Consider the following 25,181-nt stretch of genomic DNA (forward strand, 5'->3'; position numbering starts at 1 on the left):
TTTCGGATGAACACTTCATTGGTCTTACGGTCATCCAGGAACAAAACAGAACTGGATCATAAGCGACAGAAATATGCATGTGAGAATCTGTATGCACTTTTGAAAAAAAAAACCCGGTGCCGACTTTTCTTTTTAAAGATAAACTCTGGTATGTTGGCAATGCCTTTTTATAGGCACTCAGTGCTGTGGTATTTCAACACTTTCCACAAATCATTTGTCAGGCACCTGTGTAGACGATGCTGTCACACCTTGTTCACTGAAAAGCCGCTGCAGAGAAACTCCCTGCTTAACATAATGCTACATTTTCAAATTGTGTTTACTAGCTGTCATACGCTGGCTATAGTGTCTGTTATACAGTTTATTCCGGTTGGTGAAAGAAAGTAGGAATCCAGACATTTACAATAAACAGTGAAATGTCACAGATCGTTACTGTAACTGATGAAATGATGTGAGGTTCCAAGTGGGATTCTGGCGTTTGGCAGCAGAATGGCGCAGGAATGAGAAGTGTTGTCAGGAGGGAAGAAAAAGGAGAAATGAAATGGTTTATGAGTAGGCAGTATTATTCTTCCTTCAGTTATTCTGCTGGGGCCTGCCTCTCTCTACTCTTTTCTTCACGTCTTTCTTATTATCCTCTTTTCTCGGTCTCGTCTTTCACATCTTTGTTGTCTCCCGTCTGTCTGCACTGCACACGTTGTTTGACTAACCTCATTAATTGGGTCTGGCCTACAGCTCAGCTTCTTGTTGGAACACACTCCAGTGAGTATTCATAGCAGCTCCAATTAATTACCCATCAGCCACTACAACACAGGCATGAGTATTCAAATTACAGAGGAAAGCATGGATCAGGAAGTAATCATAGTGTACAGTGGCCTTCAACTGAAAGATGTGACACTGACACTTTAGAAATGATTGATTGCACCAATTCACAAATAATGACATAACAATTACAAGCTATATACGATGAAAAAGGTGCATCACCTTATTGTCATGCCAGCCATAATGTCTGCCACAATTGTGGTACACAAAGACTTTCATAAATATATGAATACATCTTACATTGACATATAAATGAAGACAACAAGAAGAAAGAAGAACAAACTCTTTTTTGCTCTCACTGAATATCCAACCAATTGGATTCAGTTCAGCCTTCACATGTGAAGCACTTGTTGCCTTTAAAACGCATTGCAGTCAAAGTAAAACCAGAGAAGAAGTCACAAAATCACAGCCTTATTTAAGCTGAAAATCTTTCCGTCTCGTGTTTTTTTTCCCGGACAGATCTCTGGTGCAGGTGTGGTGTGCTTATCCAGCTCTAGACAGAGAGCAGATAATACCGGCTGCGAGCAGGACTTCTGGTGTCTGATGTGTTTTCCATCTGAAGGACCGACTGGATGAGCTGGCAGGAGGCTGCAGTCGGGGAAGTCCGAAGCAAAAGAGAGGAAAAAAAGATTTGACCGCAATTTGATACAGGCTGCCTTCGCAGTTAGTTTAATTTAGGCAGATTTTATTTCGTCTTATTTTATCATCTATTTTAGTGGAAAAGAAGTAAGAAGGAGACGATAAAAGTCACAAAGGACGGAAAATTGATTCATCAGGAGACAGGAAAATTATGGAGGTGAAGAGGAAAGTGAGAGGAAGAAAATACAGGGAAAGGAAGATGATAATTCATGTCAAAGAGGTGATGAAGGAAGATTTTATTAAGAAAAAGAAATAAAGTCGTCCTTTATTAATCCAATTTGGGAAATTCTCTGCATTTGACCCATCCTTGGTTAAGGAGCAGTGGACTTAGCGTCATGCTCTTTTGGTTGTTGACCCGGGGGGATTCCCTGGCCAGTTAACAACTTATTCACAACTTTGCTCCCTCGGTCTTTCCTCCAACTGGCTTGGTGAAGTCCTGACCACATATTGACAATGTCCAAAGGCGCCACCTACTTTACGATCCTTCCTCAAACACATGGAGAGGGAAGCAGTTTGCTGCTGTGTGACTCTGCGAGCCGACACGCTGTTGGGTTCAATGCGGTGCCTTGACATGCATCTGTCTCACATTAGGAATCAACCCATTGAGTGTTGTTTTTTGCTAAAGATACACCCATGAGATGGAAGAAGGGATGGGGAATAAACATTAACACGCTAACATTACTTCTGCATTACGTTAACATCTTGAAGTGAAAAGAAGAACATCTACATCATGTTGGCTTGTTATGAATCTTTTAAAATCACAATTTTTCTTTTGAGTGTTCTGGCCAATTTTGGTAAACCACAGGCAATGTTCTTTCAAAACCCAAATACACTCATAGTTCAGCCCAGCTTGGGTTTATATGAGGTTGCATGCAACACATACATGCCCACACACACACACACACACACGCACACACAACGCTGACCACTGGAAACTCCAGATTGGTCGTGTACCTGATAATAAGAGCTGCTAAAACACACATTGTATGGAAGACTAAGATTTGTGAGAGCAGAGCTGCAACTTGTATGACAAGCTTCCGCCGGTTAGTTATGAAGTAAAAACCTGTGATGGGAAATTATCTTGCGCATCACATTTCACCCTGTTTGCCTTGTGCTGGTCTTCCACCAAGAGTTCTCAGAAATCCGTGTTGTGTATTTTCTGTGGTAAATTTTTTCGTAAGTTAATCTCCTTCCAAAAATGTATCACAACAGACTAAGTTTTGGAAACAGTACAGATTTGTCATTTTTAGAAATGACATGTCATGTGAAAGTGATTTAGATATGATCAATGAGAAAGCATAGTTGCAAAAGGGGAACGTGAGGATAAAGAGCGCAGAAGCTAACAGAAAGCATGCGAGACAGAAACCAGGACAGAGAAAGAAAGTATCAGAGGGAGAATCCCACTAATGGTGAACAGATGTATGAGACACCACACAGTTCAGTTGTATACTGAGAAGAGTCAGACGTACACATGCACCAAAAAACTAGAGAAACACATTTAACAAGTATTACTTCCCTTTGTTACTAACTTGCTGTAATGCCGGTGTAATGATGCTGGGACACGTGTCATGTGCTCCCTTTTGTAACCGCCCATTCACAGGCAGAATTCTGAAACAGGCGTAGCCGTGAAAATTGCTTATGACTGAGGCAGGAACACAAGGAGGGAAACAAATTAAACATGCATGAGCTACTCCTTATCAAAAAGGAAAGCAAAATATATTATTTTGAAGGTATTTCTTAATTGTAGAAAACAAGCTTGAACAAGTCTCTTGACCTGCTCTTCAAATGGGATTGAGAGGTTTTGGGCCGAGCGTGGCATATTAACCAGTAACTAAGTAAACCAGCTGATGTTTGTGAACTTTACTCAATAAGGGAAACTTCTGTATCGGTATTGTCTAGCACTAAGTCGCATAAAAAAATCCACTCTTTGATTTCCTTTAGTTATACGGCTTGTGGTTATTTGGAATGATGAGAAGATACAACTGGGCGTCATCTGCATAGCAGCGATGAGACAGTTTGCATTATGTGACCCAATGGAAGCATGTGAAGTGAGAAGAGGAACTGACCAAGAATACTCCACAACGGACGTAAGCTGCAAAGCAGTACTGACAAAAAAGATTTGAATCAGTTAAAAACTTGACCTGAGTTACAGAGCCAATTCTCATAAATACATTATATTATCTAATTGCATTGAAGAGCACACTGATCTGAACTAAAACAGACAAAGCCCTACATCTCTCTAAAAAAAAAAAAAGAGGCCTTTAAGGAGATCTTTTCATGTACTGTATGTAGAACAAAAAGGTTTTGGTGGTGGTCGGCGACTAGATTTGCAAAGAAAATTATACTCGCATCCTTAACAGCTACTTGATAAGTAGGTATTAGAAAAATTACACACACATTGATACTTAAAGACCAACAGTATCCCTCTTTAACAAAATCCAATGTGTAATGTTAACTTGATCCAACCTTGACCCGAAAAACACTATTAAAATATGTCCTCAAACATCTGAAACTGGTCCTCACATGGAAGCACAACGGCCACACACACATGTCTTTGTTTCCATGTCATCTTTTCTATCTCTCATGTTATTTTAGACAAATGGTTGGCCTCACTTTAGAATGGATATATAACGTGACTCATCCAGCATTGAAATCCATATTAAGTAATGGCACATGCGGAGAAGCACGCTGCTGTTGTCTTCCTTTATTGGAGCGGGTGTGCTGCGGTCTCAGGAGGGAGGCTGCAGGCTGTGTAGTTAATGTGTTCGGGAGTAGTCACGTTAGCAAAGCTGGCTGCAGCGTCTTGGCTTAAATAGCCTTGTGGTTTCATTTTAACAGAAAGAGGGGCGGCATGCCGATTTATCTGCCATATGAGACAAATTAGAGCTGCTGGAAGGCCTCTTGATTAATCACAGTCCGTGGTTGAAACCAGGTGTCCATCTTGGGGAGGGACGGCTGATGAATCCTTGTGTTGCTGCGCCAACTATAGGGACATTTAGAAAATAGGAATTTGATTGGAAAGGAAATAACCTTTGAACGAGCTTTCATTGCAACTACTTTCCGCAAAAGAAATAGCGGTGGGTCATATAAAAACTGTTTTCGAGTGGTTCTGTGGATTATTTAGTAAAATGACACTGGTTCTGGGAGGAGATGTTTTTCATGTAATTATTCAAGGCTGCGTACAAAACTCGTCGTCAAGAATTGACTTTTGTCAATTTCCTTGATCTTGTCTTCTGAACACAACATGCTCAAAGAGGCGGCACGAATATAGATTGAATATTTCCAGCTTGAATCAGTTTTACAGCAGCTGCTCCATGAAGAAAACTCTCTGTAAAGTTCTGAGAGACAGTGCAAATAATACAGAACAGTTACTCACAAGTACCACACGTTTGCACTGTCGAGAGCAACAACTGAGCAACAACTCTTTTTTAAGAGGGAACAGCAACTTGGCTGATGTTTATAGAGGATTAGCTTGATCGCTCCTGTCAGTGGCAGTAAGTGTGTGCCGTCCTGTTCCACGGTGGATGTACTGATCAGTCCCGGCTTCTGATCAGTGTCTTTGTACTTCTGTTTGTACTTGTCATCTCCACTTTGTTTCTCGAACAAGCTTTCATTCCCGTTTCTTTTTCCTTCGTCGTATACACAAAAGTTAAAGTCCCAGATCTTGCTTTGTGATTAGGATTACTGCTCCTATAGTACAATGCAATACGAGATGTTTTTATGTGGCATAAATCATGTGTAATAATAACCTAACCCACTTGCCGAGAGAATCAAGAGGGACGTGGACAAGATGATTTAGTGGGTGAAGCAGGATTTCGTTTTTGCCTTCATGTCAAGTTGTGAAGCAATAAAGTTCTTTGAAATCTTATGCTTGACGCCCATTTTCTATATAACTGTCTTAAGAATAGCTGACATGATGATCAAAGTTTCTATTATTGTGGCTTAGCTCCAATGATGCCAAGTCGTATCATGTAAAATCCACTTTTCACATTTGTGAAAAGAAAATTACATTCTATTAAAGGCTTGTTGTTTGGTGCCATTACGTTTTATACGCGATGTATTTCCTGTGGAAACATGGACTTTAGGGATGGGCATTATACAAAGAGGGATTTCAATGAAAGCTTTAAATTAGTAAGAAAAAGGTAATTAGGAATGACGTGATTGGTTAAATCCTTTTGGTTTCTTATTTTGCGGCATGATGTCACCAGTAAAGGTGGTGACATCATGCATGTGGACTTAAACACTTTTAATTACTATTTAAATGCCTGTACATTTGTCCCTCCTTCGTCTCTCTCTCTCTCTCTCTCTCTCTCTCTCTCTCTGTTACTTCCTCCCTGCCTGCCTCTGTCTTTTCATGCAGCTCAGAGTTTAAACAGCTTTGTTTTTTCCCTTTGACACGTTGGCTCCAAGAAGAAGGAGGAGTGGAGGGAGGGAAGGAAAGTAGGGGTGGAAGGAGAAAAAGAGCTGAGTCAAAACAGGGAAATGACAGTTTGTTTGGTCAGGGCAGCCTATTACTGAGAACACTCTAATCTTCCTCCACTTGGCCGACTACCTATAACCTCAAACAAGATGGCAGGAGGAAGCCATCCACAGCTGTGGTGTAGAAATTATTTCATTATATTTGTGGACTAACTTGTATATTTGACCCGATGTAGCACCGTAAATAGAATAAACTACCAGGTTCTGCTTGAAACATGCACAGCACATTTATTCCCATAAATGTAAGTCTGAAAATAGGGGACACACAGCTGCCGGTTGAGCGGCTCGCTGTGTAACATCTTAATGACGCCTCCTGTCCGTCAGCGGGGACGGCACATTGAGTTCATGTGTTTGTCTGGAGCAGAACAGTTTTTTCTATCTCTAGCCAAGACTGGCGTCAGGTGAAATAAAAGTCCTTGTATTTTTCTTTAAAAAAAAAAGTGAAGATCTCAGATTTAGTTTGAATGCATTTTGACTTTTTTAGTGCTTCTGCGTGTGTTCTCTGTGATTTCGGGGCTGTGTTAATGACAGCTGTTGCCTCTATGATAACGAGGTGATTTCCCAAGTTGCCCTGGAAACCCCAAATCACACCCTGTGTCATCTACTGTGTGTGTGTGCATGTGTGAGGCTGGCTGACTCCTTTTTGCCCATCTTTGTGTCTGGAATGAATGTTGACTGAAATGCTCTTCAACAGCTTGTTCATTTCGCTGAGTGCTTTGTTTCCAATCGGGAATTTCATTGTATTTCACATTAAAAGGATTGTTACGTCTCAAAAGGTTAAGTTGAGGGCCACATTTACATTATTACTTGCAACAATGGTCACATAGTTCCTGTGAAAAGTAGGTTTTTGTTCTTGTGCAGTTCAACCGATCATTAGTAGATGTGACCTTGCCCTTTGAACATATTGTATTTGAGAGGAAGAGGTGAAAGGTGCTCACTTAACCAGGTAGTCCACGGCCCAATAAAACAACACAGCTCATTTAATCAGTTTTTTTTAAACTGATCTGACTTGCAGAAGTAATGGTGGTCTTCTTGCTGCATTCGTGTCACCTCTGGGTTGATTGGAGCACCTACACATTTTAGGTCGGTGGTTCAAAAGATGGCGGCAGGGATGTGAACGGGCTCCGTGGTTTTCTTTGCATCCTGTTCTCTCCTGCCCGCTCCACATCATCATTTCAGGTTTTTAAGTTTATGAGGTTTCCTGTTGCTTATCATCCTCCCTGTTCTCTGCCACCACGTTTGGCGGTAGTACATAACTTATCAGGTGCCTTTGTGGGTGGTCTCAGTGGGAAATCAAACTTCTAACTTGGCAGTGTCTTTAATAAGATTAAAAGATTGATATGGAGATGAACTGCCAAATATAGATGTCTTACAACGCGTCACACCTTCTATTCATTCATGCCCCTTCATTATATCCCCTCTGACTGTCTGCAATTACTGGTGGAGGGGATTTCTGGCCTGCCAGACATAGACGGCACTTAGGACACCTGAGAGATGTGCATATGTGTGTGTGTGTGTGTGTGTGTGTGTGTGTGTGTGTGTGTGTGTGTGTGTGTACGTGTGTGTGTGTGTGTGTGTGTGTTTGTGTGTAAGCAGCAGTTTTGAATGCCTGAATTTAAAAGTGAAAACGCAATTATGGCAAAGCTGAAAGTACTTTAACCACTCGTGTATTCTGCTGCAGAAGTTATGATCACAGGCAGCGTGTTTGATGGATGTGTGCGCGTGTGTGTGTGTGTGTGTGTGTGTGTGTGTGTGTGTGTGTAGTTGTTCTGCTTGTCTGACAGAGCGAAGTGAGCAGCTGCGTTTTTGGCATTCCTCACTTTGGGAAAGTGATTGTAAGTGAAGGTTAACAATGTCTGTAAATGCTTTTTATCCATTCTACTGATACCGTGTTGTGTTATGAAATACAAAATGAAACGTAATCTCTGATGCTTTGTTTGCAAAATTGCAAAATTTAATTATAAAGTCTGGTATAGTCTTTATAAGGTTATATGTTTTTTATAGTGAGGTTTTCATGTCTTTCTCTATTACAAAGCACATAGAAACTGTGCCTTGAAACAAAACATCAGGATTTCTGTACAGTTGTGACCCCACAACTACGCAATGTATCGATCAGTTGCAGTGCATAAGATAACAGGAAGTAAAAATAGCTGTTCCTTAACAACACAATTCCTTTGAAACGCACAAAAACAGAGTCATGAATAAAGGTGTATTCCGACAAGATAAAAACAAAGAGTTTCTGGGAACAATAAAACAAAAAAATGTTCTTGTAGAAATTCAAAGTAAAAAAAATATGAATCTTGAATTGAGCATAATGTGTCTTTTTTAAGAGCAATGGTGGCGCTCAGATTTCCCCTGGGGGTCTACAGCATGTGCACCCTCACACACGAATAGTGTCTCAACATTTCCTCAGTAAGTGCGTGTGTTTCCATACGCAAACGTGTGTGTGGCGTTAATCTGCTGTGGTGCTGAGAGCAGCCTCTCTGGTTTGGATCAGTGCCCATCAGGATCAGGAATCATCTGGTTGGGTCTGCTCACTGCTATCACATCTCAGGCCTTAATGAGGCAGCACAGCAGCACTGCTGGATGTGTGTGTGTGTGTGTGTGTGTGTGTGTGTGTGTGTGTGTGTGTGTGTGTGTGTGTGTGTGTGTTCCATTACACACCCTCTGTGCCTTATCGGCCTGCTTTTCAGCAAAAATACGTCTTAAAAAGCCTCCAAATCCGAACGTTTTAACGACAGTTATTTGGTTTTGATGTTATGTCCAATGTTTGAATAATCCATTGCACCCACTCTCCCTGTTGTACCGTATTATTCTGAGTCAGGTAATAGACATTGTACAAACATTAACCAAATGTCAACATGTCCAACAATGAGAATGGGCGTTGAGATGGGCGTTGCCTTTGTTCTCCACAGTGGCCCAGTATGTAAGGTATAGGTCTGATATGGCTGGCCTTGGAAGCCGAGCTAGCAGCTAAGTAGCCACAAAACTAGCCAATACAAAAATTATCCTTATTTGTTCCAGGGATGCTTGTTGTGCTCCGTAATTTACTTTTTAAATGTTTTTTTTAGTGTTGCAACATGTGTAAAGAAAAGTTAAAATAAGTTGAATATATTTAGGGAACACATTGAAACCGTCTGCATAAATAAAAGCAATAATTTGGTTGATTTAGTGGCAGGAACGGATGCTGGCTTTTATAAACTGTACATTTGAGTCTGTGTGCGGGCTGAACTTTAAAGCTTCTGTCTTTTATTAGGTAATTTCCCCGGTGTTATCTTTCATCCTTCCTCACTGTGATCCCAATTTTTTTTCTCAGAAATGGCAGCAATGTAACACCTAGGGTTGATTAAAGTGAGGCTCTGAATTACAGGGTCTTTGCTGTCCTCATGGATCAAAACCAGCCTCTGCTTGCTCGCATTCTCCAACTTTTATATTCCATATTGTTCCATATTTCATGAAAATAAGGATGAATAGAGAAAGATTATTTGCCAGTGTACATATTGTTTTAATACTTTTATTTGTTAAAATACTTTGTAATCATGTCTTAATACATATGTGATGGCTGATTCAGTCACAGACTTAAAGAAAAGCCCCCATCTATTAGATACAGGCCTTCATTATCTAGTGATCATCCAGCTAGATATAATAGTGGTGGGAACTAGTGGGGCGATGTGCATTCCACTGAGAAATACTGCTTATTGCAAATGTGTGTGTGTGTGTGTGTGTGTGTGTGTGTGTGTGTGTGTGTGTGTGTGTGTGAAACAAAGCTATGTTAATGCAAGGTGCTGTAATCCACTCAGTGACCTTCAGAACCTGCTCGAAGGTGCGTGTGTGTGTGTGTGTGTGTGTGTGTGTGTGTCTGTGTGTGTGTGTGTGTGTGAGTGAGTGAAAATGTGTCACTAAAGCTTATGCTTGAAGGTGGTCTTATCCACCCAGTGACCCTCAGACCCAGATGGTGTGTGACTGCGTGCCTGTGAGAGTGTGTGTCCCACCTATGAGCCTCCTGGCACCACAGTCAGACCCCCACTAACTCCACAATACTGCCCTCCTGACAGGCCAAACAACCCCCCTTTATCCTCCATCCTTTCAGGATGATGTGGGTGTGATCACATCAAAGTGCAACAGGGAGGATTACAGGTTTCTGTGCCTTTAGGGTTCCCAAGTAAGACCTCTCTCCCTCTAACTGTAACACTCTCTCCCTCTCTTTCTTTCTTTCCCGTTGCTGCCACTCTCCACTGGGAACCCTATAATCCCTGGTGTCAGGAGGCCAGGGCACCAAGTCATGGATGACCTGTCAGGACACATATAGTACAGCTGGAAATGGAGAGCTAGCTCGCTGAGCCCAGCCACCCATATTTTTTTGTATGTCTTTTGAATTGTTCCTATCTTGCTTAATGCATGTCATCATTCTGTTCTGCATTTTATCTTTCTTTTTATTTCTGGAATTGCAGATGCAGCCCCACTTCATTGACGATAACCAAGCACAAAAACCACCAAAATGGCATTTTGTTCTGCCCCATCAACTCCTGACCCACTACTGTGGATGCTATTAATAGACAAATTCACCGCACACATGCACAAAAACACACATACTTTTCCCTTCACATTAATGAGGTTAGCATGTGGTTACATACAGCTGGTAGCACAGTCTCCATTGTTGCTATTGATCCACTTAGTCCTGGAATTTGTTTTATGTGGGGTCAGCAGGCCTGGATATTTCTGCATCTGCTGCGCAAATGTTTACAATGCAGCACTTGTAATGTTGGCAGGTGTTAGGCTAACGCAACGGCACAACTGATTTTACAGCTATGGTCGGCCTGACAGAAGTACATGCCGGTTGAATCCGTTGTTCCTCCCTTGCTTTTGAAGAATCTGCATCTGTCCTGCAGGATTCCTCATCGAGGTGGAGCAACAATGCACGGTGCCGCCGTAAATTTAGCTCAGTTTGTTAGAAAGAGATGTGAGATTAGAAGCGAGCATAAACAGTGGCTCAAATCAATCATAACTTAATCGAAGAGTTAGCATGTCTGTTACAAAGCCAGTTTGGTCCAGAATCATCACCATGATGATGCCAAAAAATGCTGATATTTTGCCTCCTGGCTGGTTTCCTCTACAACATACTCATCCACGGAAAGGCCTGGCACGGGCCATGTGCTCAAAAGATCTTCAAAGGCAATGGAAAAATGCCTATCGCAATATTCATCGCATGCTCGCTACTCGACTGTGTGAGGCTGAGGCCAGACTGTCGGATGACACCATGGAGAATCCTCTGTTGCACTTGTTCAGTCAAACGCTCCAGCCAACGAAAACCACACAGTCTCTGGCCGCATCCGTCAAAACTGAACACGGTGACAATGTGTTCTCCGAAGAAAATAGAGAGGACACGGTGTTGGTGAATTCCACGGATACATCTTGAGATGTTGAAAGCCAAATTTTTAGTCAGAGATTATCTGCCAAATAGAACATTGCTTCCACACTATTCAAACACTAAGGCACGTGTTATGTGTGATGTGTAGCTTTCATAAATTCTGTGTTGATATGTTCATATTCAAATAACGGTTAGTCTCATTTCTAAATATTTGAAATATGCAGTCAGCGCCAGTCTGGGCCAGACCCAGAATGAAGTTTGGTGCTGATGACTTTTGTTGGTAAATATAAAAAGATAAACATATATTTACACTTGGAAATTAATTTTTCTGTTCTATACATTTTCATGGAATACCGTCACTTCATAAGACCACAGGGGGAGACACGATCCTGGTTGTGTTCTCACGCCAATCTAAAGATCATTTTGGTTCATTGACCTGCCATAAAACAAAGATTCACTAAAACGCCATTAGGAAACTGAGCCTTCGCCTGTTTCAAAAGAACAGAGGCTCTGGCTGAGACAAAAGCCTTTGTCAGGATCACAGCGCTCACTCTGCAGTCTGTAGAGACATCAGACTGGTTTATGACAGACAGGTCAGCAGGAGGCGGGCAGTGAGCTGAAAACATACTGCGCAAGCACATACACAAACATACACACACACACACTGAAGCACTCAGGGCAAGTGCATTGTGGTTAGAAAAGTGAAGGCAGCACACACACACACACACACACACACACACACACACACACACACACACACACACACACACACACACACACACACACACACACTGCAGTAGACCCCCTACTGTGAGACCCATGACCTCTCTGTATGAGGATCCTACCCTGGGTTTGTGAGTTTGTAGGTGTGTGTGTGTGCGTGTGCGTGTGCGTGTGCGTGTGCGTGTGCGTGTCAGGGTTGCCAAGCACATCACTGCACCTGCCGTAGGAATGAAGGCTAAAGGGCTGGGGCGACTGGAGGGAAGATGGACACACACCAGCACAGTGTAATGGTGGAACAAGCTCTGTACATCAATTAAGGATTGGGATTCGGGCTTTCGATTGAAGCATTTAACTCTGTAGGTAATTTTGTCTATAAACTCATAATGTTTAATGTAAAAAAACTTCATCCAGAAGTAAATACTGAGCTTATCAGTTGGATCAGAGGGTCATGCTGCAAGAGTTGTCTGGTAAGTTGAATGGATGCTTTGATATTTTTTTCCCCCCCTCGTGAAAACTTGTCATCAAAGGAATACATTGTAGCCGGGTGTGACGCTAACCACAGCAAATGTTGTCTGTGAAAACACAAAAACAAATACAAAAAAAGTTTTTAAAAAAATGCTCAGATGCAAACTTTAAGATGTTTAATAACTAAAACACTTGTATAGCATGTAAGAAGAGACACTTTTCACTGAAACTGCACTCCTTATATTAAGCTTTTCACACATACACTCATGTTTTCAGAGGCTGGTTGTCATGAATACCTGACCCACACTTCAACTTTGATTTGTGTGTACATGATGACGTAAAACTCTCATTTTATAAATGTGTGCAAAGTGGCTTATTAGCCTCCGTGATGTCCACATCCACATCAGTTGGTTGTCAGGACATCCGTCTTTCTGTTTGTGCACACTGCATGTCAAAGCTGCTTTAAGTCTTTTGAGGCAAGTTCAAGTCAGTTCTCTTAGTCGAGTCACAGCAATTACACCCAAGTCTCAAGACACATGTCTGTGACTCAAGGCCTCTACTTGCTGTGCAACAACGGGGATGTCGATGCATCGCATGTGAGCCAGAGACCAGAGAGGTGCAAGCAGACCTGGCTAGCAACGTGTCAAGTAAGAGGAGGGCCTTGGCGCAGTATTTCAACGCTGGAGGCTTGCGCGTGGTTAGCGGTGTGAACAGACTGCTGTGGTCCTGAGGTTTTAAAGTATCATCACACAGTATTTAAAGTCACAGATTACACTACAGGACAGTGAAGTTTTAGACAGGTCCCAATGCAAATATGCAGTAGTGTGCACACTCAAACAAACACGTACACACACACACACACACACACACACACACACACACACACACAGTCCCTGCCCCTTTCCACTCCCCACCTCCCACCTTCCCCTCCTCTCTTCAACCCCTCCCTCCCTCCCTCTCTCTCTCTCTGTCTCTCTCTCTCTCTCTCTTGAATTAAGTCCATTATTACTGCCTGCTCTCCCTCTGAGCACTTCTACTGTGCTCAGCTTCTGTGAAAACTGTGTGTGTGCGCGTGTGTGTGTGAGAACTCCTCCTGTGTGTGTGTGTGTGTGTGCTAGGGAGAGTTTTCTGTGTGTGCATAGGGGTTGTGTGTCTTTCTAAGTGGAGCTGGAGTGCAGCCGTTCATCAGTGGAGCTGACTGCAGACGGGGGGATACTCAAATCTCACTGCGTCGCTTTTTAACTCGCACACCGGCTGCTTTTTGGACTTTTTCTTTTTTTTTTAAGACTCGCTGGACTTTTCACACCAAAGTGGGACTCTGCCGCTGCTCTCTTTCAGCCCTCCAGGCACCATTCACATCACTGGAATTACGGGAAGTTTTTCCATCACTGCTTTCCCGAAATAACTTAAATCTATTTGTGAATCGATCTTTTTTTTGTTTGCACCATTTTTATTCTGGACTTCCACATTTTATTAAGACTCACCTCCACTTTCCTGTGCATTCTCATTGCATTTAGACATGCTCCAGCCGGAGAATGGGTGCTTTGCAAGCGCACAACAGGAGCTCAGTGAGAGCTCGTAGGTGTGTGCAGCTCTCTCTGCTCTGGTAGTCTATAATCAAGAGGGTTTGTCTCATGTGGACTTGTTTGTTTTATTCAGTATCGCAATGGAAACATTAGGTCAAACAGGAAAAGGCAGTCCACTCTCTATGAAAACTGTCAGCGCCGTCCGATGCATGTCGGGCTCAAGTGGACGCTGATCCCGACCTGGAATGTTCTGAACCCTTTTTTTTGGAATTTGGTTCCCCTGGAAACGCATGGACAGGTGAGCTGATATTTAGTGGTCCAATCAGGAATATAGAGGTTCGCTGCTTACATCCCACACGTGTTTTCACCATCATTCAAGTTATGATTCAGATAATGATGCACCACGAAAAAAGGATTTGGGAATTTCTGACAATATTTTAATGTGATGCACATGTGGTTTTGAAGTCAAAACCACTAAATGTGTCATTTTGTATATAAAAAAAGCAAACATTCAGTCACAAAACGACGTCAGCACAAACAGAAAGGAGATCCTAATTAAATAGTTAATCCTCAGCCTGCTCTGCTTGTGACCTGGTCTTGTGCAGCGCTGCCGTTACTGAGCCAGTACAAACCCACATATCTTTTCACGAGTCACGCTGATGACATGCGGGCTTCTTCCTCAGAGAAGCGGTCTGAAAGTGAGTCGTCTTCTTCCAGAGAGCCGCTTGGAGCCGCTCCAGTCAGGAGACCAGAGGCAGCTCTGTCAAGTCCTGACTTACCGCCGCTCCTGGGTTTAACACGGCCAAATGGCCGGCTACCAGCCACCAGCGGGCTGCCATCGCCTCAGCGGCTCCTTCATTGTCTCTTTTTTTCACAGCTTGTAATACCACATGAGAGGTTGAAGCATTCTTGGGACCATAGTGAGGCAGTTGTACATTTGAAAAAGAAGAAAAAAAAGTCAGGCTGTGCAAGCTCGACTGATGAAAACAAAACAAAAAAAACTGAAAAGATATCAATAATCATGAGTAAGGGAGCTCGGGGTTGGTGCGGGGTGGCACTTGCATTTTGGACACAAAACCTAGCAGCGGGTTCGCAGGCTGGGAAACTTTCCATTCGTGATGCCGGGCCAGGTGGCTCGGCCCCAGCGACCAGCAGAGCGATGTAACCTTCCTGGCTCTTTCATGCACTTCGTGTCTTTGAGAACTACTAAGCTCTCGAACCCCAGATCGTCTCGCTTTCCCTTTTTCACTCGATTCTTTTTCAGTTTAAATCCCATAAAGACTCCTAATCACTTTTGGCCTATAACTGCTTTACTTTGACATGTGTGTGTGTGTGTGTGTGTGTGTGTGTGTGTGTGTGTGTTTTCCCTTTAATCCTGTAACTTGTTTTGTCCCAAAGACCCTCCACTGAAAACAACACTGTACTTCTAATCCATAGTACACAGTACACTTTCCTTCAACAGTCATGTGACTGAGCTTTTTAGGTTTCGTGTCCCTGCAGATCTCTGCACAGGCTTCAACCAGAACTTTCCTCTTCAGTCTGACTATGGCTCTGACTTTCACAATGAATACATTTATGGATCAATGTGTATCTTATAACAGAGAAATGTATTATATTGCACTTTCCATTTAGTTGGCAATAGGTCTGCCTTCAACCTTTTATTTTTTCCCCCCGCACTTTCCAAGAGAAATGTGCCTCAGCTCAGCTCTGTGCTCTGAAGCAACATGATCACATGGTTTAAAACAATAACATGGTCACAGCTGTCGTCATTGTAAAAGTCATACTTTTTTTTTTCTACATGCTTGCTGCATTCAGTCGTTTGTGAGTCTGCAGTGCGTTGACGTGCAGCCAAGCCGCCCTGCATCACCTGCTCTTCCTCCCTCACTCTCTGCATGTTTGAGAAGCGTCTCGCTTTCATGTGTTATCGCTTTTCTTTTCGCTGGGATTTTATTTAACAGTCTTTTGACTTTTAATAACTCTTTTGACTTCCAAACTCAAATGAGTTTGGAAGTCCAACCTTTGACATGCTTACTGCACTTGTACTTCTATATACTTGTGAAGAAACTGACCCGCATTCAGCCTCCAGAGGGTTTTTCCAACTTTAATCACACTCTTGCTGATCACCACCAGCCCTTCTCTTTAAACAGTAAACTCTGTGTGTTTTTCCCCAAAGTCACTCCTGAAAGCGACGTTTTAACACTCGGATAAATGGTGAACCTTGTGAGGTTCAAATCAAGAATGGTCCCCAGATGGGAGGTTAGTCTCGACAATATGATGAATACACAGCATGCACGCACACACCATTCCTCCTATGTGCTCTGATATGCTGTAGATCATGAGCACTTGGCAAATGTTTGATTCAAATAGCAGAGAAATGCCAGAATGAAATCGTGGCGTGGAACATGTGCATACATTTTAAATGCATTTCAGATGCGTTTTATCACAACAAAATATGGAGAAAGTCATAATTGAATTTCAATTTAACTGCTAACACATAGCAGTTACTTTTTGCCATTTAAGGGAAATTGACTAAATCTTTGCATCCATGCTACCTCCTCTCTTCGGTATCCCCCTGCTCTTCTTCATCAGTTCCCCTTCCTCTGCTCTCCGTTACTCCATTATACTTAAACTACTGTTTTTTAAAGCCCTGTTATTTGCAGGGACAAATACTCCATTGAGGCAGGTAGTACACACGTGGAAATGAATTATTTCAGTGGTTCACAATGGATTTAACAACTGGCTGGAAGAATGAATAAGAATCACGTGCCGTTTTTCAAATGTATTCTTTTTTTGTCTCATTGTTTCACGCAATGGGGCAATTTCTTTTCCCGAGGTTAGATTTTTGCGTTCTTGCATTTCAAATCCTCCATAATTTGCTTAATCTTCCACCTCCCCTCCTATCAGACAAACTGGTGCAAAAGCCACCAGTAACCTGCTGTTTCAGTCATTTTGTTCTGTAAAGCTGAGAGCTCTCCCTCCTCCTCCTTCTCCTCTTCACCCTCTCCACCTCATTCTTCCTCTTCCTCCCTCCATCCATCCCTCCTTCCTTTCATTTCTCCGTCGCAGGGAGGCTTAGACTAGTTGGGAACGGGCCAGGGAAACTCTTTTCTCCCTGCAGGCGAAACAATTGGCTCCTTTCTCTACACCATCTCTCCCCTCGCTCATTTTCTCCTCCCTCCCTCTCTCCCTCCATCGTATTCTCTTTTTCCGTGGGACAGAGCTGAAGTGGTGTAACGTCTGTATATTGCTCTGTCCTTTCTTACATTGTTAACCTCTCGCTCCCCCCCCCCATCTCTTACTCTCCTTCGCTCTCCTCCCTCACCTTTTCTTATTACTTCATCTTCCAACTTTTTCCCCATCTTACACTTTTTTTTTCTCCACTTCCCACCCTTTTCAATCCAATGCCTCGTTATTTCTTTGCCTTCCCATCTCCTCCCCTTTTTTCTGTTTGTCCCCACTGTCTCACATCCTTCTTCTCTCTCATTTTACCTTTCTTGTTTCCTCCGGTTTCAAGTGCTCTTCACATTCACGCACACTCCTTTCCCTCCAATAATGCCCCTTTTCTATCATTCTCTGTCCCAAATAGCTTTCTCTCCTTGTCTTTTTTTGTATCTCCCTCTGTTGGTTCCCTCTTTATTAGATCCTGAGTGTCTTTAACTCTCTTCATATCTTCTTCTCTAACCTGTGGTAGTGAAGGGCTACAGGTTAAACTGCGGATAAACGCTCATTCATTACCTTGTGCTGCACTGTAGGCATGCACTCTAACCTTACTTTGAAAAGTCTGTCTCACCCTGAAGGCGGCGGCTTTGTCTGCCTGTGTCTATTTAGGCTGTTTTTGACAGGACGGCTTGTCCCCCCCCCCCCCCTGTCTCCTAAGAATCTCTCTCTTTTTCTCTTTATTTATAATCCACTCCCTCTTGGCATGCTGCTGCTCCATGTCTATTGAAGCTGAACTGAATGCAAGTGTCAGTGGGCCCAATGGCTTTTTTATTAAGATGCATTATGTAGCATGCAAGGACTTTGTGTATTTGTGTGAGCGTGTGTGCGTGTTTGGGTTTGCAGATCTAAAGTGCTGAGAAGCAGGAGTTTGTATATGATATACGTATATGTTCCCGCACATAATTGTGTGTGCGCTCAGGGCTCTGGGAATAGGCGAGGATGTGCGACACAATAACGCTCTCTTGAACTCATAATGGCAGATTTGTGGAAGACACACACATGATGAAACACACACACACAGCTTGGGGAGACTTTAGAGGAACAATGGGACGGGCCGTTCCTTTTATAGCGGCCGACAGGAGACTACGGGCTTCACTGCTGCACCCGTCACTCCCAGGAACTGTGACGTAAGGTGTCGGCGTGTGTTTCTGTTTGCGTGTTGCAGAGCTGCAGCTGACGAAAGCGCTGACGTCCCTCTCCTTAAAATACTGTAGCGTCTTTGCAGCACAGTGCAGAACCTTGAGACTCACATACAGACTCAGTCTTTATTCTGCCTCACACACAGACACACACAGACACACACTTGAACTCAGCAGATCAAAACTATAAAAGCATCCCAGACGACTCACACCTGCACACAGCTTCTTTGTGCAGGTCTGAAACACGAGGCTGTGTGTCCATTTGTCCATTCGCGTGTGTGTGTTTACATCCTGCAGGTTATGTGATATTTTATGTTCCTGCTCGGCTCTGTCCTGTTGTGTTGTGGCCTGGGAGCGGTGCGCTTATGAGAGCTCTCCTGTCTTCACGCCTCAATAACTTCATTATTCATAAAACTCTGTGCCAATAGCCTTGACGGGTCTGTCTCTCTCTCAGTGTGTGTGTGTGTGTGTGTGTAAACCACATCTTTTCTGTATCTCAGTATGCACGTGTGTGCATAAAAGTGATGCGCCAGAAGTTTTTTTTTTAAAAAGCTTAAAATTACCGAGGTGTTCTTTTTTTATTCAGCATGCTTTAAAGACGGTCGAATGGATGACGTGCATCAGGCTCAAAGCCACACTTTGATGTCCATCAAACCTCGCTTTGGTCACCAATCATACAAATATATATATATATTAATATATATTTAGTGATAAAGAGAATCTGCAGAATCTTGAAAGGACCCACTTTGTACTTTGTAGCTATTCTCGTAAGACTACAAAGACTCTGGTGTCACCTTAACCTGGAGTTCCACCACATCACCGTCTGAGTCGGGATAAGAGCAGCTGGTTGGCGCACTCGGCTATGTTCTTTGTTCTTATGCTACTCGAGTCTAGACCATATATGGCCGCGAGGTTTGAAAAAAGTTCTCGGGGCCAGTGGGCCTGTTTTGTCCACACGGGCTTCCTTAAGTCATTTTGAAGGTTGTTATATAAAAAAAAGTTAAAAACTATTACTCCATTCCTGATATTGTCCCCAGTCATTGCCATCAGATCCAGTTGCCGGGAGGAGGGGTGTGGGGATTGAAAGTGGAAAGCGGGGAAAGCAGACTGTCTGCATGTTACTGACTGAGTGCCAACTGTGAGGTGTAATATAATAAAGGAGACTGTTTCTACTGAAAGGCTTTATTGTTACGCTGACCGCAGAGTCCAAAGTACTGAAAGAGAGGCATGTGTGGTTGTGTGTGTCTGTCCAGAGCACACTTTTGACTACACAACCTTCATATACATGTAGGCTTACAAACAAGTGACCTCATTCCGGCTCCTGCTGTGGCAGAGTTGTGGTTTAACACTCTCACAAGCGAGGCACAAAGTTATTGGGGATTTTTTCCGCAACAATAACAAAACTGTCACCCTAAATTTGACTCCAGTTCTCAAATTACTTTATAGAGATCCTTTTTCTGTACTCCCTGACCATGCTCAATTGACAGAAAGTCCCCATACACCCTGAAAACAGAGAAACTCCACAATATAAAAGCCGTGTGTAAAGAAGATTATAAAAGCCAACATTTTGAAGCTTTATATAAGTTGTAATGTCATTAAATGTTAAATGTAATATTGACACCAAATCCTATTACAAAAGCAAAGAGTTTGAGAGAGGGAGTGAGAGAGAAAGAGAGAGAAAGAGAGGGAAGCCACTTTGAGTTGGCAGGGCCACAGACAGGAGGAGATTGCGTTTGGCAGCGGACATGTCATATCTCTGTCACTCTCTCACACACCCACACAGACACACGCACTCTTCACCATCATGGTCAGTTTGTGTGTTTTGGATACTGTCCCTAGGTCTCTTTGTAATGTGAAGAGATTATAGTGTTGTTGCCATAATGGAGGCTGGCGTTAACACAGCCTGGCATGAGCATCAATCTGACTCCGACTAAATATACCTCAGACGCCAATGCTTCTCTGTGTGTGTGTGTGTGTGTGTGTGTGTGTGTGTGTGTGTGTAGGGGAAACCCTGGCACATGCAAACGAATGTTGGAAGTGTCCATTTCTGAATCCTCTCCCTTTCTGTCTCTATTTTTAGGTCTCTTTGCCCACGTTCTGTCCCGTCTTGGAGGTGAGAGGTGAACCTGGCCATCCTTCACAAGAAGACCAGTGAATCTACCAAGAGCAACTCTGCAGAAACAAGGAGGGAGTTATAGAGATTACGCTGAATATTTAGATCTTGAAAGAAAGCCAGGGAGAGACTAAAAGCTCTGCTTAAGCAAACACCAAGACAGAGAATCTGTGTTGTGCTTACATAGTTAGAGAGCTGAGCTGGTACTGAATCCTCACCAAACAGGACCTAAGCCCAAGCCAAGGCAGGTGGACTGCATCTAATATACAAACATATTGCTCTGAATCAGAATCAGACTCTAACTAAATCAAATAATAAAACGAACATTGGGTATTCTAGGCTGAATACCACATTAAAGTATCTCCTCGTACTCAAGCGGTGAAGTTGACTTTGAAAGGAAAGATGATGACCATGATGATGATGATGGTGGCCATGACGGTCACCTGCAGCTCTCTTTTCCTGCTGGGTCTGGCCGCGGCCCATGCTTCGTCCAGCAGTATGACCCGCACTTCCTCTACATCTTCCTCATCCTCATTCTCCTCCTCTTCACCACGCATGAAGCTGTCCTACAAAGGTGAGATCCACTGCTTTGAGGAGAAAGGAGGACATTTCCCCTGTGTACTCTGGAGTGTTTGACTTGTCTACTGCCCATAATGTATATGTTATTTTGTGTGGACACACACACACACACACACACACACACACACACACACACACACACACACACACTCCCATCATCATGTGAGCTTCCGCAATATCCTTTTCAAAGTAAACAACCCTGAACAGCAGCCAGCTGTAATTTGTGGTTATAGTGTGATCAACAGCCACACACAAACAAATGCACACACACACACACACACACACACACACACACACACACACACACACACACACACAGGCAGGGTTTAGCGTTTTATCTCGAGCATTGTAAGTTAGGAGAAGGCAGCTCAATGCCCAACACAACCACATAAACCAGGGATGTGTTCCATCATTGAGAGCTGGCACTCGCAGCCTGAACTCACCAAGGACACGAGGCTCGCTGAAGGCCGTCTGGCCAGCTGAGATATGTGCTCCCTTTAATTTAGGCTGACAGTAACATGAAGCACACAGGATGGAAAGACAGCAGAGTATTTTATTTTCGTAGACACATGCAGGACTGAACGAGATCTTGATGACCTCATGTATCACTGGAATTACTTTTAACTCAATTTCGCCTACAGGTAAGCGGAACATAGTCAAGAGCCACCCTGGTTTTCTTTCATTTATCCAGGAGAGCATTCAGTAATGTCTGACTGATTTTGCTGTGATGCCTTTTGTGAGACGCTAAGTAAAAAGGTGAGGTGTGGGAGGTGTCTTATGTGGGCACCAGGTTATCATCATCACAGCATGTTGGAGCTGGATAATCACACATTTGCTAAAAATGGCGCATTAATATGAAAAAAGAGCAGACCTACAGTCCCTGATGTCATGCAGGCAGCTGTCGGGTGGCGTCGGAGTCACTTAATAAAAGTTATAAATTAGAACAATGGCAGACTAATAAAGCAATTTTAAAGCTCGAGCAAAGAGGGCTGTTTTCTTTTGAGCTGCTCGTTTAAGCGCGGGCCAGCAGGGTCGATGCACTCCCTTTATTTCTTCAGCTTCTCAGGCCAAGAACACAGTTTTTTTTTTCCATGACTTGGGGTAACTATTATAGCTTAAGTTTACAAATATAAGATGAATTTTCCTGGACACTGTTCCCGTAGAGTCTGTTCTTGCCAGTTTGGAAACATCGAGGATGCTCACTGTTTCCATTGAAACCAACAGTGTCCTTACTATCAGAGGAAATCGTCCCATCTCTTCACAAGTCGCTGGACCGAGGAGACAACCCTATCTCAAAAAGAGCTAAATTAGGGGGTCGTCTTCTTTATTAACAAGGTGACTTGTTGCAGCCTCGTGGACAACCAACTGATTTGAAGACTGATGTTTTGAGGCGGTTTTGCAACTTTGGTCACAGCCGTCCTCAATCTTAAGAGATTAACTCTTACGAGTTACTTTATTGAAGACTTACTCCCCAAAGAATGAGCTCACGGATAATGGCCAAAAATACATTTATTTTTTTTATTGTCGACAGCGTCAACAATAAAATGTACATTTTGTTATTCACTCACAATGAAAGCGCCTGATGATGCTTCATACGTTTTACAACCCTGACTGGTCTCAGTTTTAAGTGAAGGTCTATATTTGTATATTTGGAAGTAACAGGGGAGCATTAAACAGACGCATTAAGCGGTTGTCCTGTACATCTGCGCCCTTTTAGAGCTGCAGCAGTTCCACGGCGTGCGGAGGTTCGAGCTGGAGCGTTCGTGCTGCTTCAGCGCTCTGCTGCTGGATGAAGAAAGAGGCCGCCTCTTCGTTGGGGCCAAGAACTTCCTGCTGTCGCTATCGTTGGACAACATCGCCAAGCAGGAACACAAGGTTGGCCAGAATGTATTTATTTCGATTATGTTTTGGACAGATTGACAAGTAAAGTCTTAATATATGAACTTGTTGCTGGGTCAAAGCATAATGAAACCATACAAATGATGTCAGGACAGGAGGTTCGGTGTTTGACTCAGCCGTTATTTGGTTTCAACACTTTTACTTATTGTTGTATTTGACATTGTGTTAATGGACTATGTGTTTAAAATTCTCACAAGCTTAAGTTGTTATGACTCTGAAACATTGCAGTTATTGCTCTGTGCTCTGATTATCAAGCATATGTGCCTCTTATCATAAAATGACTTTTTTACTTTTACAAGTAAAGCAAGAAACTAGATAGCGGGGATTAAACTGCCATTGGATGGAAATAATGAAGTGTTGTTTTTTTTACAACCACTGTGATATTGTCTGATTCCTAAGGATAATTTGTTACTGTTATCAAGCCACACATGCTTTATGGGTTTTGTCTTCATGTGGACCTAAAGGCAAGGAGGAAGGAGAACTATCTAACTGTGGATAGTTGTTTTTTTTACCAGCATGCTCCTTTGAAAGTGACTGAATCATATTCTTTTACATATGTGACCACTCAAGTGAGCGGCTTCCTGTCTAACAATAGAAGAAAGATAAATGTGGGATTGATAGAGAAAGGTAGAAAATCAAAGAGGTGGACTGAGATGAAAAGAGAGAACGTATCCCAAAAAACATTGTGATTGATATCTAAATGACATAAGTTGATTGAAACCTTTCGCATAACGAAGGCACACTTGAATACACATTGGCGCAGCTTCACATCTATACCAAAATGTACACACTAAAAAAACATTGCGTGCACTTAAATGCATAGCGAACCATAGATACAAATACAGCCCACTCCAAACATCTGTTCACAGCTGTTTGGAGTAAATTACATATACGTGCTTGCTGCGTTAGATGTGAAGCCTCCGTCGGTTTGAGGTTTATGGGTGAGTTTGATTTATGACCTGGGTGTAAAGAGTAACCATAGCTGAAGCGGTTTTTCAATGTGGTGGGGTCATCCTTCTTTACAATGAGAAGGGAGAATGAGGAGGCGTCTCATTCGCTACGCTTAGGGCCATATTATTCATTTAGAGGGAACCAACGTGTCGTTTTTAGTGTTCAACAGTTTGAGGTTGTAAAGTTGTATGTGTTTGATCAAAACATAAATCAAGCCATTCAGATAATTCATTGAGATTTCAGGGATATAATCATTTGACCTTTGGCGGTTGTGTTTCAGATCTACTGGCCTGCTCCCGTCGACTGGAGGGAGGAGTGCAACTGGGCCGGCAAGGATATCACTGTGAGTGTCTTCACACCTCCTACGCGGTGCACGAGTGCATTAGATACCCTCCCATGGGAAATGTAAAGACCGTGCTTTTTGACCAAAGTAAAAAGAGTCGACGATTGATCAGCGAAACAAACTGACTGTGTATGAGTCAAACTCCATGACATAACACCCGTTTTAACACACCAGCCTGCAGACATACAGAACAACACAATGCTACCTTTTAATCCACTGGAGTCATGGGAGTCATCACAAGACAGAAACACCAGGTTTAAACTGATAACATGTTATACTAGGTGCAACACTGCTCCTTTAGGACCTGCGCTATGGTGAGATCACACCCTCAAAATCGGTTTGCTTGAATCCTGTCTGATTGGCTTAGTGTCACACAAAGACATATCTCAAAAATATCTCAAGGACATTTGTGTTTTCCACTCCGGGCTCCAGCGTACGTCCTCATATTTCCTACATTTTGTTGTGTTGTCGTAAGGAGATCTCAATCAAAAGGACCCCGGCCCTGAGATAGCAGGTTTATTGTAATGCTATCACAGATGGAGATGGGTAACAGAGGGGGGATGGCTGGAGATGGCAGAGGTGGATGGAGAGCAGCTGGAGAGCGTAGGGTGGCAAGCGGCCAAGCTGGCAAACAGGCCAACAGGAATCCTGGAGCACAGGAAACAAACAAGCATTAATTCAGAGAACCAGAAAATGGGTGAAACTATTAACAAATATTCTTAAGCTAGAAGCCCGGCTGCAGCTTCCACAGAGGTTGAGACAACAGTCTGGAAGAAACGCTGGGGTTGATATGCAGGAGAGAAGACTTCAGGCAGGTGGGCCGGTAGGGTCCTAGTGAGCAGCAAGACGGAAATGATACACACACACACACACGCACACACACACACACACACACACACACACGCAAACACACTCGAACATG

The 25,181-nt window shown here is 43.0% G+C and overlaps 1 protein-coding gene across 2 annotated transcripts in view; it reads left to right on the forward strand.

Moving 5' to 3' along the window:
• Positions 1-25,181, forward strand: part of sema3b (sema domain, immunoglobulin domain (Ig), short basic domain, secreted, (semaphorin) 3B) — a 60,109-nt gene that overhangs the window by 18,587 nt on the left and 16,341 nt on the right. Inside the window, exons 1-4 of one of the 2 annotated variants that reach the window (XM_068597151.1) lie at positions 14,141-14,314; positions 20,455-21,061; positions 22,784-22,941; positions 24,197-24,259. In XM_068597151.1, coding sequence (XP_068453252.1) covers positions 20,890-21,061; positions 22,784-22,941; positions 24,197-24,259 — 393 coding nt within the window. In that variant the 5' untranslated portion in view covers positions 14,141-14,314; positions 20,455-20,889. Of the gene's footprint in view, positions 1-14,140; positions 14,315-20,454; positions 21,062-22,783; positions 22,942-24,196; positions 24,260-25,181 lie in introns of those variants that run through there. The other variant, XM_068597150.1, reaches the window with a different exon arrangement.

Source organism: Clinocottus analis, unplaced genomic scaffold (genome assembly GCF_023055335.1).
Source record: "Clinocottus analis isolate CAN_PGR_092001 unplaced genomic scaffold, fCliAna1.0.p SCAF_4, whole genome shotgun sequence".
NCBI classification, from domain to species: domain Eukaryota; kingdom Metazoa; phylum Chordata; class Actinopteri; order Perciformes; family Cottidae; genus Clinocottus; species Clinocottus analis.